At 55.9% G+C, this 14,423-nt stretch overlaps 6 protein-coding genes across 6 annotated transcripts; 2 read left to right on the top strand and 4 right to left on the bottom strand.

Annotated features, from left to right (window-relative positions):
• Positions 1–307: 307 nt before the first annotated feature.
• On the bottom strand, positions 308–1,779 carry PHSY_003959 (pentafunctional AROM polypeptide; the record flags this gene model as incomplete). The annotated part of the gene is made up of 2 exons (XM_012334576.1): positions 308–1,449; positions 1,560–1,779. 2 exons carry the CDS (start codon positions 1,777–1,779, stop codon positions 308–310), a joined length of 1,362 nt encoding a protein of 453 aa, XP_012189966.1.
• A 1,381-nt stretch (positions 1,780–3,160) lies between these two features.
• Positions 3,161–4,167, top strand: PHSY_003958 (aldose reductase; the record flags this gene model as incomplete). The annotated part of the gene is made up of 2 exons (XM_012334575.1): positions 3,161–3,222; positions 3,930–4,167. 2 exons carry the CDS (start codon positions 3,161–3,163, stop codon positions 4,165–4,167), a joined length of 300 nt encoding a protein of 99 aa, XP_012189965.1.
• A 585-nt stretch (positions 4,168–4,752) lies between these two features.
• Positions 4,753–5,446, bottom strand: PHSY_003957 (hypothetical protein; the record flags this gene model as incomplete). Its single annotated transcript, XM_012334574.1, has 2 exons — positions 4,753–5,013; positions 5,387–5,446. 2 exons carry the CDS (start codon positions 5,444–5,446, stop codon positions 4,753–4,755), a joined length of 321 nt encoding a protein of 106 aa, XP_012189964.1.
• A 261-nt stretch (positions 5,447–5,707) lies between these two features.
• Positions 5,708–7,186, bottom strand: PHSY_003956 (mannan endo-1,4-beta-mannosidase; the record flags this gene model as incomplete). Its single annotated transcript, XM_012334573.1, has 1 exon — positions 5,708–7,186. One exon carries the CDS (start codon positions 7,184–7,186, stop codon positions 5,708–5,710), a length of 1,479 nt encoding a protein of 492 aa, XP_012189963.1.
• A 1,037-nt stretch (positions 7,187–8,223) lies between these two features.
• On the bottom strand, positions 8,224–10,566 carry PHSY_003955 (hypothetical protein; the record flags this gene model as incomplete). The annotated part of the gene is made up of 1 exon (XM_012334572.1): positions 8,224–10,566. The coding sequence occupies one exon, from the start codon at positions 10,564–10,566 to the stop codon at positions 8,224–8,226; it is 2,343 nt and encodes a 780-aa protein (XP_012189962.1).
• A 569-nt stretch (positions 10,567–11,135) lies between these two features.
• Positions 11,136–14,279, top strand: PHSY_003954 (hypothetical protein; the record flags this gene model as incomplete). The annotated part of the gene is made up of 1 exon (XM_012334571.1): positions 11,136–14,279. The coding sequence occupies one exon, from the start codon at positions 11,136–11,138 to the stop codon at positions 14,277–14,279; it is 3,144 nt and encodes a 1,047-aa protein (XP_012189961.1).
• Between the last annotated feature and the right edge of the window lie 144 nt (positions 14,280–14,423).

Raw genomic sequence — 14,423 nt, 5'->3', positions numbered from 1 at the left:
GCGTGTCGGTCGGTGTGTTGGTTGGATTCGTTGAATTCTCTCGCGCGGTTGAACTTGACTTCGCTGCCACCGTTCAATTTGACAATCTCCTCCTCATCCTCCTCCTTCATCCATTGCTCAAGGCAGTCCGCTCTTCGGCGTTCCAAAACATGCTGCTGGAGTGTACCTCTCAGAGACTGTTACAACGAATCACAGACTCATTTCCATCTATGTTGTTTCATATTAGCTAGTCGAATGCTGCTGTTTCTTGTTTTGCATTGTTCAAATAGACACGAGACACTTTACATCTGATGACATCGCCACCCTCTCATGCGGCAACGGCGCGGGCAGCCTTGGGTGCGACATCCCTAGCAAGCTGCTCAGCAGAGTGGCTACCGTTGATACGCGTGGCCTCGGCCTTGCGCTCCTTGATCAGAGCCTCGGGGTCGGCACCAAGGTCACCGGCGTCGGCGTAGGCGTCGAGACCGACACCGTCACCACGACCGATCTTCTTGACGTACGCCTTGTGCACAGCGAGCGACTTGATGAACTCGTCCTCCGAGATGTCGTTGGCGAAGACGCACTTGCCCAATGGCTTGGCGAGAACGAATCGCTGCAGACCGTCACGCGTCTTCTTGATAGCCTCGTTACCCTCGAGAATGAGTGCATCGGTCAACAAGGGGTGATCGACCGAGAGGCCGACGCTGCCGGCCAGACCGAACCACTCGTCACGATCAGCATCGGTGATGTAGCCGCGCATGTGTGCCAACGTGACCGACCAAGCCATATCGATGGTGACGGCGTGACCGTGGCGGAGAGGCGGGAAGGGAGCGAGCTCCAGAGTGGGCGAGATCGAGTGACCGTTGGCAATCACACGGTCGAGACCGATCTCGTGCAGGTTGGGCGACTCGAGGTCGAGCATGCCCTTGATCGCATTGCGGCAGATCTCATCGGCAGCCGCCTTGAGCTCCTTGGCACCAGGGCCCGTGGCGTTTCGGCCGTAGGCGGTGTTGACAAGGTCCTCACCGTACTTGACAAGTAGACCCCAGGTGTACTTGTCGGTGCAGTGCAGGATCTTGATGAGCTCGGCGGTACCGTTACGGGTCTGGCCAATGGGCAGAGTCTTGAGGAAGTCAAAGTCGAGGAACGTGTGCATGGGAGCGTGGTAGGCACCCAAACGGTTCTTGAGCTTCTTGTGGTTGATGCCGACCTTGATCGAGATGGCAGCGTCGATCAGCGCAATCAGGGTGGTGCCGACACGGATGTAGTTCGTGCTTCGTCGGTACGACGCACATGCGTAGCCGAGCACATCCGAGGCGAGTCCACCACCGACAACGAGCACGGGCTCCTTGCGGATGAGACCAAACTTGTCCATGGCGTCGACAAAGCCGAGCATGGTGTCCATGTTCTTGTGCAGCTCACCACCCTTGAAGACGTGGAGAGTGGGCTTAATGTTGTGTGCGTTGAAGTCTATTCGTGGCAGAAAAGAGGTCGGGTAAGGACAGGACAGGCAAAGGTCAGTCTCAGCGTTCAAACTGTGGAGCACACGAAGCCGCGGCTTGTCAAAGGAAATCACTTACAAGCCTTGATCGAAGGGCCATACAGCTCGTTGAGGTTCTCGTCGAGGACGCAGAGGACACGACCCCACTTCTGGTAGTACGAGGCGAGGTCCTCCTTCTTCTGGTCGAAGACGTTGTCAACGAACGAGTAGGTGTACTTGAGGTCCTCGTAACCCTGAATGCTGTAGCCGGGGCCAGTAGCGTTCGAGGTAGCTGGCACCTCGGTGACGGTAGCCCGCATGTCGGAAGAAATAGCACCGCCGCAGCAAGCCATTTTGTCTAAGTTTGAATGGGAATGGGGAAAAGGTGGTAGCGGTTGAGCGAAAGTGCAAGTGTATACACAAGGAAGAGTCTTTGGGGACAGAGAGTGTTGAAGCTCTGAAAGGAAAGTGACTAGGTGGTGGGGGAGCAATCAGGCCGGAGAAGGAAGCTCTGTGCTCATCTTTATAGTACGAGGGGTTGTACAGGGTGTCCCGTATGTCCCGAGCGGGCCACGCCGCAATGCCTCGCTGGAATCCGGCTGGGAAAGCGAAGAAGTGGAGGAGCTGGGAGAGGGGGAATGGATGCTAGAAAGTGTATGCGATTCTGTGAGGCTTCATTAGGCACTTTGTCAGTGACGGATCCCTACCTTTAGCTCTAGGTGGGATGTGTAAGCCGGTGTTCGCGTAGGGCAAGCGCCTCCGTGCTTCTCATTTGTGGACCGGCACGTTGAGGCTCTGGCTGCGAACTAGGGTGCTAGGGCGGGGACGGGCGACATCGATGCAAGACAGCGTCGGGAGGAAGGATACCTTCAAGGGAGAAGGCACATGAACGGAGTCCGGGCACTTGAGCACGGTCAAGGGCAAAGCGAAGGGTGTATGAGCACATGGGCAGAGGGGATATGGATCGCCCAGAGCGTGAGTGGGAGTGGAGTGGCTTCGATGGCGAATACGAGGATGTTTGGAAGAACTGGCGGACGGCTGTCGAATAGGGCCGTGCACAGGGCAGCGAGCAAGAGGACCCTTGGTCTGGAGAAGGATGGATGATCCAGCTCACGTTGCGGCTCGGCAGGAAAGGGAGGAGGAGGAGGGGGAGGAGGAGTCGTAGCCATCAGATCAGTATGTTTCGACGTATGAGCGAGAGCAGAGGCGCAAGAAGAGAGGGAGCGCCAGGGCTGTCGCCCCTGCGAGAACTTATTCAACGTGCTGCAGTGCTTACCCAAAGACGCGATCTTGTGCGCTTGTGGTTGGTAACAGCCGGGGTCGCCTAGCCAATACGCTACGCACATGTGCCTGACGAGTCGTCAACCTCATTGTGCCACAGGTCGAACATAATGAGGTTGCCTTCCTTCGTACTTGCCTTAAGGCGATATCGAAGACCAGGTCGCAAGAGTCAAGTCGGTCGCCCTCTCAATGTGCACCAAAAATCTTGGTCCGACTGAGCAGTGTACTTACTAACACTTACGGCCAGGTGGCGGAGCGCAGAGTGCCAGAACGCCAGCGCTGTTCTGCTATGGTAAGGGTCAGGGGCGGAGACGTACGTTGCGATCCTAGACGAGATCTCGGCAATTGAGGAATAGTAGCATCACATCACTCAGGCCGGCAGCGGGCGAATTCAGGGTCCTTGTCATAAAGGCGATCCACATGAGCAGCGCAGACCGGAGGATCTGTACGTCTGCAAGGCGCAGCATCGCGGTCCGATTATCGTCAGTAAATTTTCGGTGGCGTTCAGGACAGTTCGAGTCGTTCGCACCGACAAGTGGTTGTCGAGTGGAGTAGAAAGCACTTCTGTAAGCCGATGCTCGAGATTATGGAGTCAACGACCGTGACAAGTGAGAGTGCGAGCTTTCGGAGATTGTTTACGGCTTGCAATAGCAGCCACAACTGCCGCCAGAAAGGCCGAACCGGGAACGACAAAGGGCGTCCATTGTGCTTCCGCAGACCCGTCGCCGTTGCCTCGAGCACAGCAAATCGGCTGAGTGGAAGATCGACAGGCGGGCAAACAGACAGACAGCTGGCAAGATTCGCCGTTGAGGGTCAACAGCCACTGTCGATCTACGATTGCAGCACGCTCACGCAATCAAGCTGGAGCAGGCACAGCGTCCGTGTTGCTCGTCGCTCCGTTCGCCCGTCTTCGTTTCACCGTTGAATAAAATCTTTTCGATTAATGTTCATACTGCAGTAACACTGCACGGTAGGATTTGATGACAGAAAATGAAAATTTAGGATGAATTTACGCCGCAATTTTGGACACGGGGCCTTTCACTCGAAACATGTCCGTCGTTGACCAACCTGTCCGTGCTTGTATTAATAATATTATACCTGTGTCTAGGTTTGACATCGAGAGACTCAAACTGGACGGCGGTCTGTGATTGTGCTTAGAATGTGTGCGATTCCTCCTCTGGCTGGCTAGGTCGAAGCATTCACAGTCCGAAGGTCCGTTTGCTGAGGTCACGGGGTCAGTTCGAAGCCGAAAGCTGGAGAGAGAACCTCAAACGATGCACAGCAACGGCGATGTCGCCGTAGACCGCGGGGCACTTGCACTGCCTCGGACAGGATCAGAAGAACACATGACCGACTTTCTCACGTCCACACCTCTTCGTCTAGCCTCAGACGACGCTTCTTACCTGGCGTGTGCGGGGGCGACATGATTCTTCCGTTGCAACATGATCGCGAAACAAAAAAACCGACCAATACCGTACAACGCACGGTCAGGGTCCATGTCGAGGACGCGTGCAGATTCGGTGCATCGTGCTTGCATCATCGAGCATTGAGCGAAGCCTCAGCGAGTCTCCGTTTCCGACTACGCCTGCCTCCCGTCTCGCAGGTGTGTGCTCCACCCGCGTCTCAGTTGTGATTCTTTGGAGAGTAAGAAGGGAAAAGAAGGCGGAGGGAGACTCAGCTGCTCACGCCAAGTATAATCACAAAGTGTGCCAAGGCTTCATCCCGCGAGTCCGTGCGCGCGAATGTTCGGGTCAATGTCCGCCACCATGAATAGCCCGCGCTCGTCGAAAGGTCAACTCAAGACCTCTTCGAAATGCTCCAGGCTTATAGCAAAAGCTGCTCCAGCATACCGCGGCCGGTTACACAGTGCAAAGCACGCCATGCAGATGCTACCCGCTACCGAGCCGTGATTACTGCATCAATTGCAGAACCGCTTGTTGGATGACAGCAACATATCGCCAACTTGACCCGACAAAACGACATGCACCGTGCACAAACCCTCTACGAGTGATCTACACGGAAGCAATGGAACGAGCGCCATACGACATCAGAGCTGCAACAAGGCTCGCACTGCCTCGCTCGTCGGCACAGCGGATCGACAGAGGATCTATTCGTGAATCAGCCTTGCAGCATGTTAGACCAAACTTGGTGTAGCGAGGTCGAGCCGAATCTGCCACAAAGCAAGGTACGAAGTGGAGTCGCGGCACCCCAGCGTCGACACGGGCCACACGCCAGCAAGCTGTGGCGCAAGAACACTTGTCCGGCGCCACGATCTGGATTAGGAAAGCATGCAGAAATTGACAGCTGCGACCCCACGTTTTCCGGAACGTTTCTTTTTTGTCGGCTTTTCTTCATGGGCCTTTTTCCCGTTTCCTCATCTGCAACACTCTTCAGCCTCTCTTCATGACATGGCCGTCCCGTCGGATGGCTTTAGGTCGAGTTCTTGCTCCAAATGACCAGTGGAATGATTGCCATCTAGCTCTTCATGGGGGCACCATTGCAACACTCAGTCACAAAAGGACAGAGCTGCCAGAAGATCTCCTTGAGCCACGCTGAACCTGCTCCGGACTCCGCACGACCACTAGCGCCTTCGATGACGGACGAACGACATCTTGGAGCGACTCGCGAACGGATCCTTGACGGCACTTTACGGCACTTCCGGATCTGACACCTCGTTATGCAGGTGACCATCGGAAAGGTCAGCATTCGCCGGACGCGTTCCGTTAGACACGCTAGGTGCAGCAGATTGTTTGTTTCTCGATTTTTCCCATCTGGACCCTGAACAGAAGAAGAGCGGCAATCAATTGAACGGCAGCATCGAGCCCGATGTTCCGCTTTTGCAATTTTGGAGCCATCTTTTTCGGCCCCGTTTCTCCTGTCCTCTTTCCCTTCAAGAAAAGTCCTAGTCACGAACACGATTGGCGACAAAGAATGAAAGATGCTGAACATGTTCGCATTGATAGCGCATCAACGACCTCCACTGCCATTGACAAACTTGTCGACCGTTTCCTTCTGCTTCTTCACGATTTGCAAGGCATAGTCCTTGTCGTACACATCGTACCAGCCAGGCGCCTCGTGCGGAGGATCACCCGCCCACCACATGCCAAACTCATTGGCTTGCTGTGTTTCAGGACGATAGGTACCACCGTAACTCCAGGGACTCGTTCCTACGAAGCCTCCTCTGCTGCTCTTGAAGCTCTCGACGGCGAGCCCGATGATGTGCGAGAAATACTCGTCCTTGCTGTGGGTCGTCGCCTTGGTCGCATATTGATACTCGCCTGCGGTCACGTTGTTCTTCCAGTTGTCGCGAGCCATGCCAAACTCTTCCAGAAACACCGGCTTGCCGATGTCGCCAGCCCACCTCGAGGCATTAGCCATGAAAGCGGCCGCAAACTCCTCGGCCTGTCTCAGGTTGGCTCGCGACGAATTGAGCATGTCGTAGACACCCCAATTCTGGACCCAGACGTGGATGGTGCCGTAGTCGATGTTCTTGGGCCGGTGGACAGCCTTCCAGTACCACTCGCCCTGCTTGCCCTCGAACCCGGTCGAGATGAGCTGATGCGGCGCCAGCGAGCGGATGTAGGTCGAGATGCGGTCGATCCAGGGCAACAGGGGGTCCGAAGGGTTGGGAGCGTACTGCAGCTTGTACGGACCCAACAGATTCTCCTGGTTGGCTGGCTGCGGTTCGTTGGCCAGCTGCCACGTCATTATCGTGGCATCCTCCTTGTAAAGACGGCCGTTGACCGTGTTTCGTCGGTTGATCACCTTGTTGATGTGTCTCTTGAACATAGCTTCTGCCTTTGCATCGGTGTAGATGCGATTGCCATAGTCGACGTAGTCGTTAAAGCTGCCGGTGGTAGTGTAGTTGCCCCATCCCCTCCCCGGCGGGCCCTTTCGCTGCGGAGGAGCGGTAAAGTTCCACGACGGAGGGTAGGCATACGTCTCGTTCCCATTGGCCCAGCTGACGTACTGCGCAAACCCGCCGGACCACTGCCACTGATCGTTGAGCGTCATGGTCGCCCTCATTCCCCGCTGAGCCATCTCAGCCAGACACCTATCCAGGCCCTTGAGGATCTTCTCGTTGTACACGCCGGGCGACGGCTGCAGCGGAGGATTCATACGGAACGGCTGCTGCGTAGGTGCTCCTTCTGAGCCGGCCATGATGCGTAGGTGATTGACGCCCACGGCGGCCATCTGGTCCAATTCGCGGATGAAGCGGTTGTAGTCACCGCCGGCGTCCGAGTCGGCGGCCAGGTTCATGCACGCCCAGTAGTTGAACCCTGTCAGGTAGTAGTTGCGTTTGGACGAGTCGCGAAGACGGAGCTTGTCGACGTGGATGAAGTCGTCGGCAGCTACTGGAGAGGCGACGCGCGGCAAGAGCGTCGAATCGTATCGGATGCTCGCCGGTCCTGCGCGTGCAGTGGTCGCAACGAGGCTCAAAGCCATTGCTGCCAGATAAGTCGTCAGAGAGGGCTTCATGTTGATGGAAGTGTGAGAGTTGGCAACGAAGGTGGGAAGGGAGTCCGATCCTCCGAACCCACCGTGGCTTTTATAGCTTGGCAACTCACAGTCAACCCTCGAATCATGACTGTATGAAGCCTCGTCGCTTGCTTACAAGCTCGACCAAACAATACGCATCGACCACAGTCAGCAACTAGCGACCGCCGAAAGCTTCCCAACTCACCGTCACCTGCCCTTTTACGCGAGGCATTCCAATCCAGCCTTCGGCCAACTTAGCCGCTCGGCCCCCACCCCCCACCGCAACAACAACGGCGATTCACCGTCGTCGTCGACATTCCACCCCATCTTCCACATGCCATCGACGTGGGGATTCTCGAAAACAGAAGATGGCCGAACGCTAGCCACTACCCAACGCACGCTAAAATTGGAATCGCAGGCTCGCTAAAGACACCTCCGCGCAGATTGAGGTCGGTCAAGCATCGAAGCGAAGTCGGCTAAGAGCGATCCAAACTCATTTTTTTTTGCGGGGTTCGGGGGGCGATTCGGCCAAAATTCGCCGACGGACCAAAAGAAAAAGTTTGTCCAGATATTTGCTCTTTCAGCGGTCCGACACGAAGAACGAGATCCTCCGCTGACCTCGAGACGAGAAGAGCGAAGCAATTTACTTGAGCATGCAAGAGATGGATCCATACGAAGCAGCGAGTTCATGGCCAAAATTGGGAGGTTCGCCAATCGACAATTCCAACGTACCGTATCGCTAGCCTTCAGAACTCCAGATGCTCGACTCGCGAATCGACACCGGTGCCTCATCTCGTCACCCCACGAACAGAATGGCTCGACGAAGTGGAGATCATAGGCCGGCCGAATATTGGTCGGATGGCTCAGACGCAACAGCTTTGCGTCGACCATTCTTCGTCATGTGCGGACACGCGCTCACCATGCACTCACACTCGCTCGCACCCATCTCAAATTCAAACCTGTCGAAGCGAAGAGCTGGCATTATACCATTACGCACCGTGCTTCTAGAACTCCCCAATATCATCATCGCTCAAGATCAACTGTTCCTCAACCCCTACCTCCCCGCCTCCATCTGCGACCTTCCTCTTCACCCCACGCTTATCCCCACTCGAAGCCTTCCCCTCCACCGCTTCCCCCTCCTCCTCATCTACAACCCCCGACTCGTGCTCACCCAACATCCTATCCGCCATATCCGCCACTCCCGCATACTCGAACCTCATCCTCGTCACCTCACCCACCTTCCCCTCAAACGCATCTGGCTTGATCTTCGCCAACAGTGGCAGGACCTCCGTAACCAGCGTCACTGTATCGCTACGCATGAGCAACGTATCGATCGAAGCATAGCCCAGACCGGCATCTGATCTGTCCATATCGTCGGTGATGGGGAGTGATACTTGAAACTTGGTGCGTTTCAACCTAGTCACGGTCGAATCCTCTCTTTCGATGCTACCCGTGACCCTGGTGGAGCTCGATTTGACGTCCTCTACATCGTGCATGATGCCACGAAGCTTCTTTTGGACATCCCACCACGTGGCTTTCCCCAGCTTCTGACCTTGCCGCTTGACAGGACTCGGCAAACCCATCAGCGTTCCTTGCACCGAGATCAGAAACCCGTAGTACGCCGACAAGGTGGAAAACCTGTACCCTTCGTGCAAAGGCATCAACACATCCGCCGTACTGAACTCCTCCAGCACACTTTCGCACTCCTCGACTTCGGTCGTGAACTGCGGAAAGTTCTGGTGGAGGTACAACTGGAATATGCTTGCATCGACCGGTAGGTCGGCCCACAGTTGATCTGGGTGCACGCGCGATGTCCGTCGGAAAAGGTGCGATAGGTGATCGGGAAGTGTTTGAACCACTTCATCGTCGTCGTCGGAGGGTGGTATGATGGACCGCATGGCTCGAGTCAGCCGTTCTTGAAGCCGCGTATTTTCGGTATCGGATCTGGCTTCATCGTCTGAATCATCCTCGGTAGCGAATCGAGCATTTCGAGTCTCATCGCCGGCATCACCCTCCCTCTTATTGTACAACACTTTTCCCAACGCATGAAACAAGGCCAACGAACTCTCTCTCCCCGACACCAACGGTATTAACCTCCTCACCCTCCTCCTCCCCTCCTCACCCTTCATCCTCACCCCTTCCCCCACCCCCTTGACCCCTACAAACTGCAAACAATTCACTGCAGCCCTCAAATCACCATTCGAATCCTCAGCGATCGCCTGCAGCAGCTCCAACCACACCTTTCCACCTCTTCCGGACTGCTCCATTGCCCTCTTGAGACCCTTGAGTACGATCGTCGGTGCTACGGGGTTGAACCTCACCTCTGTGTACGCTGGGCTTTTGCGAATCGTTTCACCTAGTGCAGTACGCGTATCCATGATGGAAGCAATCCTGTCCTTCCACGTGGCACCTGCATCTCCTGCCCACCGATCCTGGTCCTCTCTGGGAGTGCTTTCGGTGACGATGAGGATGATGGGAACGTTGGAGAAACCTCGGCTGGTGAGTTGAGTCGATTGCTGGATGTGATGCTGCAACGAGGCTTGAAAGAGCTGTTTTGTGGGAAGGTGGTGTAGATTGGGCAAATCCTCCAGGAGGATCGCTCTGCGTCGATTGGCGGTGTCGAGTGTCGCAGTCGAGCCCTGTGCATCTTCATGTTGGAAGTCCAGTGTGGGGAACTTTGCGGCTTTGGAAAGAAAGTCTGTGAAGCGTTCGGCGAAGCTTGAAGCAGGTGCATTTGCATCGAAAGAAGGTTGGTCGTTTTGCCATTCGAGCAGGTCGAAGTCGAGGTGGGCGGCAAGTGCACGGATGGTAGCTGATTTGCCGGCCCCTGCTGGACCTGTCAATGCGAGCAACTTTCGAGGTCTGAGCAGCGAAGGGTTCGAGGAGAATGCTTCTTCCAACCATGTCCGTACTTGAGTTGCTTTCTTGGGATGAATAGCCAACTCCTCGGCGCTGTTTGGAGCAAGTCGTTCGGACCAGAGTGAATTTGCCTGACTGTACCGGTCCCCATCGTCGAGTTGTGTAGAGAAGTCTTGTTGCTTCTGCTTTCCCGTCGCGATGGTGGATTTCGGAGGCGCTGGCGGAAGTGGTGAGGCCGTACGCTGCTGCCGTTGCGGTGGTGCGGCTGGAGCAGCAGCGGTTGGCAAGCCAAACGAAGGAGTGCTGCTGAGCGGTCTTGATCCAAAAGGACGACTTGAATTCGTCGTCGTCGTCGTCGTCGAGTGAAAGGAAAAGTCAAGCTTGTTCTGTTTGAGCTTGGGCTTGCTGGCGGAGGACGACGAAGAAGAGCTGTTGGATTTGTTGGAGAGGGTCCGTTGAAGTGACGACCTGTTGGATCTAGGCGGCATGCTTTACTGTGCTAGCTGCCTGACCACGTCCGAGGGTGGGACGCCAAGAAAGCGATGTCGATCCCTCTCTAGCCCTTGTTTCCTCGTCACACTCGATGATGATGGTGATGATGCAAGAAAGGTGGGGACGGAAGACCCTTTGATGAACACCGAAGTGGAGCAAATGAAAATGGCTTAGTCGGCCGGTTCGCTCTGTGGTTATTTGGTGTTGGTCTCTTTCGGACAAGCCGAGACGCGATAGGCAAGTGTTGTTCTTGGAGCGAAATTCTAAGGCAGCAGCGCGCAGCATTTACCATTTTGGTCAAAAAGTAGCCCACACTCAGCTGCCGCCCACACCTCACAAAGCTTGGACCACATCTCAGCCACACTCTGTGACCTACCTACCATATTCTAAATTTTTATTCTGATTTTTTTCTTCTTCTCGCGCTGCACCCGCATCCTCGAGCACACGTCGATTGTTCCGCAACTCGTTCCCTCCTTCCTCCTTTGTTCACCACACCGTCCATTCCAGTCACTTTACAAAGTCACACAGCTTTCTCTCTCTTTTGGAGGGAAGATCCGACTCGAAAATGGACGCTCTGGTGCAGGTGTTCTCCCATTCGTTGGATCCTAATCCAAATGCTCGCAAGGCCGCCGAGCTCGAGCTCAAGAAAGTCGAAGCCCACGATGGAATGCTCTCGTCGGTCTTCCAGATCGTATCGTCCGCTCAGGTCGACGCTTCAGTAAGGCAAGCCGCTGCCATCTACTTCAAGAACCGTGTTCGCAGACACTGGGACGCGACTGTCGTCCGTGGTGCTCCCAGTGTCGTCGTCATCCCTCAGAGCGACAGGGATGCGATCAAGGCCATCATCCTCCAGACGCTCGTCGAGGCTCCTGCTCCCATCCGTGTTCACGTTGCAAGTGCGCTGGGTACGATTGCACGATGTGATTTTCCCGATCAGTGGCCACACCTCATGGACCAGATCGGACAGTTGCTCCAGAGTCAGGAGCCGCAGCAGGTGTACGGAGGTCTCAGGGCTTTGCTCGAGGTGGTGCGAGCCTACAGGTGGAACAACGGAACAAAGATGATGGAGCAGCTCGCACCCGCCACTCTTCCGCTCATCCTGCAGACCGGAAACAGTCTGCTCAACTCGGACAACGCCTCCTCTGCACAGGTTGGCGAGATCCTCTATGTCATTCTCAAGATCTACAAGACTTCGATGCACGCAGAGCTGACCAAGCATCAGCAGTCTCACGAGTCGATCGTTCCCTGGGGCACGTTCTTGCTGCAAGTGGTTCAGAAGGAGATCGACCCTTCGCAGCTGCCCTCGGACGACGACGGCAGGGAGGTGGCTCCCTGGTGGAAGGCCAAGAAGTGGGCTTTCCACTCGCTCAACAAGCTCTTCTCTCGCTACGGAAACCCATCTCAGCTTCCCTCGGACATGAAGAACTACAAGCCTTTCGCAGAAAACTTTGTTCAGACCTTCGCTCCGGAGATCTTGAAAGTCTACCTTCGCATCGCCGATGCCAACAGCCAAGGATCGATGTGGATCTCGAAGAAGGCCTTCTACTTCCTCTGCATGTTCTTCACCGAATGCGTCAAGCCCAAGTCCACATGGGCGCTTCTCAAGCCGCACGTTCTCCAGCTCACCCAGTCGTTCATCTTCCCGCGCCTCTGCTTCAGCGACGAGGATGACGAACTGTGGGAGCTCGACGCTGTCGACTTTGTGCGTGCTAACCTCGACCCTTTCGAGGAGATCGGATCGGTCTCCGGATCGGCTGCCACTTTTGTCCAGACGGTTGCGTCGAAGCGTACAAAGAGCGCCTTTATGCCGCTGCTCGAATTTGTCACCTCGGTGGTCAACGCCTACCCCGCCCAGAGAAGTGCAAAGGAGAAGGACGGCGCCTTCCACCTCTGCCGCGCCATGGATCTGACCATGGTCAACCACGAAAAGGTCTCGGGGATGCTCGACTCGTTCTTCGCCCAGCACGTCGTTCCCGAGATGAAGAGCGAGCACAAGTTCCTGCGGTATCGCGCGTGCGATCTGGTCAAGGCCTTCGATCACAACGGTATGCAGTGGAGCGACAATGCTACGCTCGAGGCGGTGTTCAGGGGTGTGATGGACTGCATCGGGGATGCAGAGTTGCCCGTGAGGGTGGTCGCGGCCGAGGCGATCGGGTCGCTGATTGACCATGACGAGGTGCACGCTGCTATGGCGCCAAACGCGGCTAGGTTGATGCAGGAATTGCTCAAGTTGAGCGACGAGACGGATCTCGACATCTTGTCGCCGACCAAGTCCAAGGTGGTGGCCAACTTTGGCGAGGAGCTTTTGCCGTTCTCGATCCAGCTGACCGAGCAGATGGCCGAGTCGTACATGCGTCTGGTCAACGAGAACCTCGAAAGCGCCGAACGCGATCCGGACGGGACCATGGAGCTCAACATCGACAACCACGAGGACGACAAGCTGTTCGCCGCCATGGGCTGCCTCAACACCATCTTCCAGATCATCGCTTCAGCCGAATCCAAACCCGAGATCCTCGAGAAGCTCGAAGCCGTCGTCCTGCCCATCGTTGCATTCACGCTGGAAAAGGACTGCGTGGAACTCTTCGACGACTGTCTCGAACTCACCGACACGCTGACCTACTACCAGAAGAAGGTCAGTCCAGGCATGTGGCACATCTTCACGCTCATCTACAAGTCATTCAAGGGCGCCGGTATCGACTACCTGTCCGAGATGCTACCCACCATCGACAACTGCGTCTCGTACGGCGTCGAGGTGGTCCAGCAGAGTCAGGAGTACAAGTCGATGCTGGTGGACATCTTCCTCACGGCGATGACGTCGGATCAGTTGGGCATGACGGACCAGGTGGCGGCGTGCAAGTTGGCAGATGTGATTCTGCTGCTCTTGCGGGGAGGCGTGGACGAAGCGCTGGAGAGAATCGTGGAGGTGGTGCTGCCGCATACGGTGGACGAGGAGAAGGTCAAGGCGGATGTAAGGAAATGGTCGGTGATCGTTGTGCTGGATGCGTTGGTGTACAACGCGGGAGCGACGCTGCAGGTGCTCGAAGCGAAGGGTGCCACCGCGGCGTTGTTCGGAGCGATCACGAGCTTGCTGCCAAAGCTCAACAGGGTCCACGAGAAGAAGGTCGCGGCTTCGGCCATCATCCAATTGCTGGCGTTGGAACCGGCATCGCTTCCGGCTGCGTTGCAGAACAACCTGCCTGCGTTTTTGGTCGCACTGGCAACACAGCTGGATGGACTTCCCGAAGCGATCAAGAAACGCAACGAACTGCTGGAAGCCTTCGAAAACGACGAGGACGAGGAGGAAGAGGACGAGACGTCGTTCGCGTTCTCAGCTGGAGGCGGTGGGGATGCCTCTGGTTACGAAGACGTGGACGACGACAGGGATGTAGTGGACGAAGACAACGAGTACCTGGAGATGTTTGCACGCGAGAGGGCAAAGTTGCGGGCGAGGGCGAACGGGGAGGAGGTGGAAGACGATGAGGATGAGGAGGACGACTTTTTGGAGGAGGACGATGAGGATGACGAGCTGAGCTACGAGAGTCCGATGGACGCGGTGCCGGTCTTCGAGCAGTTCAGGCAGCTGCTGGCGAGCTACCAGAGCGAGAGGCCGGATGTGTGGGCCAGGATCGCGGGTGAACTGACGAAGGATCAGATGACGTTGATCCAGCAGGCTGCAGAGGGCAAGGATGAGAGGGTCAAGACGTTGTGAGACCGCAGCGCAGACAAGGTTTTGTTTAGAGATGAATGTAATGTGGCATGATAAGTTACGCTGAGAATCGATGCTGGTCGGATGTGGATCGAGTTGACATGTGGGGGATGTGCGTGTGGGCGTGGGTGGTCCAGTAAGCGGAAC

This window comes from Pseudozyma hubeiensis (assembly GCF_000403515.1).
Source record: "Pseudozyma hubeiensis SY62 DNA, scaffold: PHS38, whole genome shotgun sequence".
Lineage (NCBI taxonomy): Eukaryota > Fungi > Basidiomycota > Ustilaginomycetes > Ustilaginales > Ustilaginaceae > Pseudozyma > Pseudozyma hubeiensis.
This window is presented reverse-complemented; position numbering and strand designations above follow the sequence as displayed.